Source organism: Poecilia latipinna, unplaced genomic scaffold, assembly GCF_001443285.1.
Source record: "Poecilia latipinna isolate Pla-1442-1.1 unplaced genomic scaffold, P_latipinna-1.0 Scaffold462, whole genome shotgun sequence".
NCBI classification, from domain to species: domain Eukaryota; kingdom Metazoa; phylum Chordata; class Actinopteri; order Cyprinodontiformes; family Poeciliidae; genus Poecilia; species Poecilia latipinna.
In genome coordinates, this window is record NW_015113078.1 from 500,505 (window position 1) to 501,803 (window position 1,299).

At 37.9% G+C, this 1,299-nt stretch overlaps 1 protein-coding gene across 1 annotated transcript in view; it reads right to left on the reverse strand.

Annotated features, from left to right (window-relative positions):
* Window positions 1-6: 6 nt before the first annotated feature.
* Window positions 7-1,299, reverse strand: part of LOC106951534 (disks large homolog 2-like) — an 18,488-nt gene continuing 17,195 nt past the window's right edge. Inside the window, exons 4-5 of the mRNA XM_015039142.1 lie at window positions 1,008-1,184; window positions 7-223 (exon numbers count right to left, since the gene is read on the reverse strand). Of these exons, the coding sequence (XP_014894628.1) occupies window positions 55-223; window positions 1,008-1,184 (346 nt within the window). The 3' untranslated portion in view covers window positions 7-54. The remainder of the gene's footprint in view (window positions 224-1,007; window positions 1,185-1,299) is intronic.

Sequence of the window (1,299 nt, forward strand, 5' to 3'; positions counted from 1 at the left end):
TGAAAACTAAACAATAAATGACCAAGAGTAATTCATAGAAGCCATGTAAAGAACTTAAAGATGAGTTCTGCCAAAAAGACAACTTTGAATGTTAATGAAGGCTGTGTTTTTTATGGAAAAGAATAAGATCTTAATACAAGAACTTACCACTTTTGAATCACACAATCCTGCACTGGCATTAAATTTCACAGTTTTTAGATGTGCCCGCTCCTTCCGTTCCACTCTGCAAACAACCAAGTAAGTCATTTACCAAAGCAAAATAATTTAAGTTGTTAATGCATGCCTCTCAGTGGTGGCTTGACAGAGGAGGATAATTCCATTCTGAAACCAGCTACTGATATGATTTATCATAGGTTGGCTCTGATAACTGAGCAGCCAACATAGCAAATGAGAAAGAGGCTATTCACTTGCGTTAACTTGGAGAGGCTAGTGACTTTCCTCTCCAAATAGAAACTCAAGTTTTTCTTCTTCTACTGGTGATTAGCCTGGATAAGCTAGCGTTAGCATTGGATGTGCTGGCTTTAGTCTTGGATAGTCTGGCAACTAAATTACCTCGTCTTGTCACCTGCGAATTGTACTTTCTTCTTTAATGGAAATTTTGTTAATATCTGTAATATTTGGCAGATAGCTAAAAAGATAGCTAAAAAGTGATTTTACCTAATTTTTACCTAATTTTTCAGTACCTTGAGCATCTTTAATAGTCTGTTTCACTTTAATAGAGTGAAACAGTCTAACACAAAATTAACGTTTATATAAAAAGTTTTGTATGAAGTCAACTCGGAGAATATTTCTTTTCTTATTTTGACCAGTAAAGAAAATACTCTTTTTGAAACCAGAAAACTCTACGTGGGTGCTTATATTTTAAGTGAGTCAAAAACTTCCTCCTGAAAAACTACTCTGGCATTTTTTATTTTTGGACCTTATTAATATGCAAGGGTAGCCGCAACATATGGTTTCAACTGTAACTCTGAAAATTGACCTTAAGGAGAACTGTATACAGGTATTACCTTTTCTTGCTGGGAATGACTCCTATCTCCTTGCTGTCTCCATGGCTGGTGACACGACAGGCTTGCCACCACTCATCATCTGATGCATTGGTAACATGAAGGATATCACCATACTTGAAACTCAGCCCCTGGCTTGGTAGTCCACTGTCCTTTGACTTCTCATAGTCAAACAGTGCCCTACACATAGGAAGACAACCAGACATTATTAGGTTTAGGACACATGTGTCAAACTCAAGGCCTGCGGGCCACATGTGGCCCGCCATGTCATTTTATGTGGCCAGCCCCAGCATTT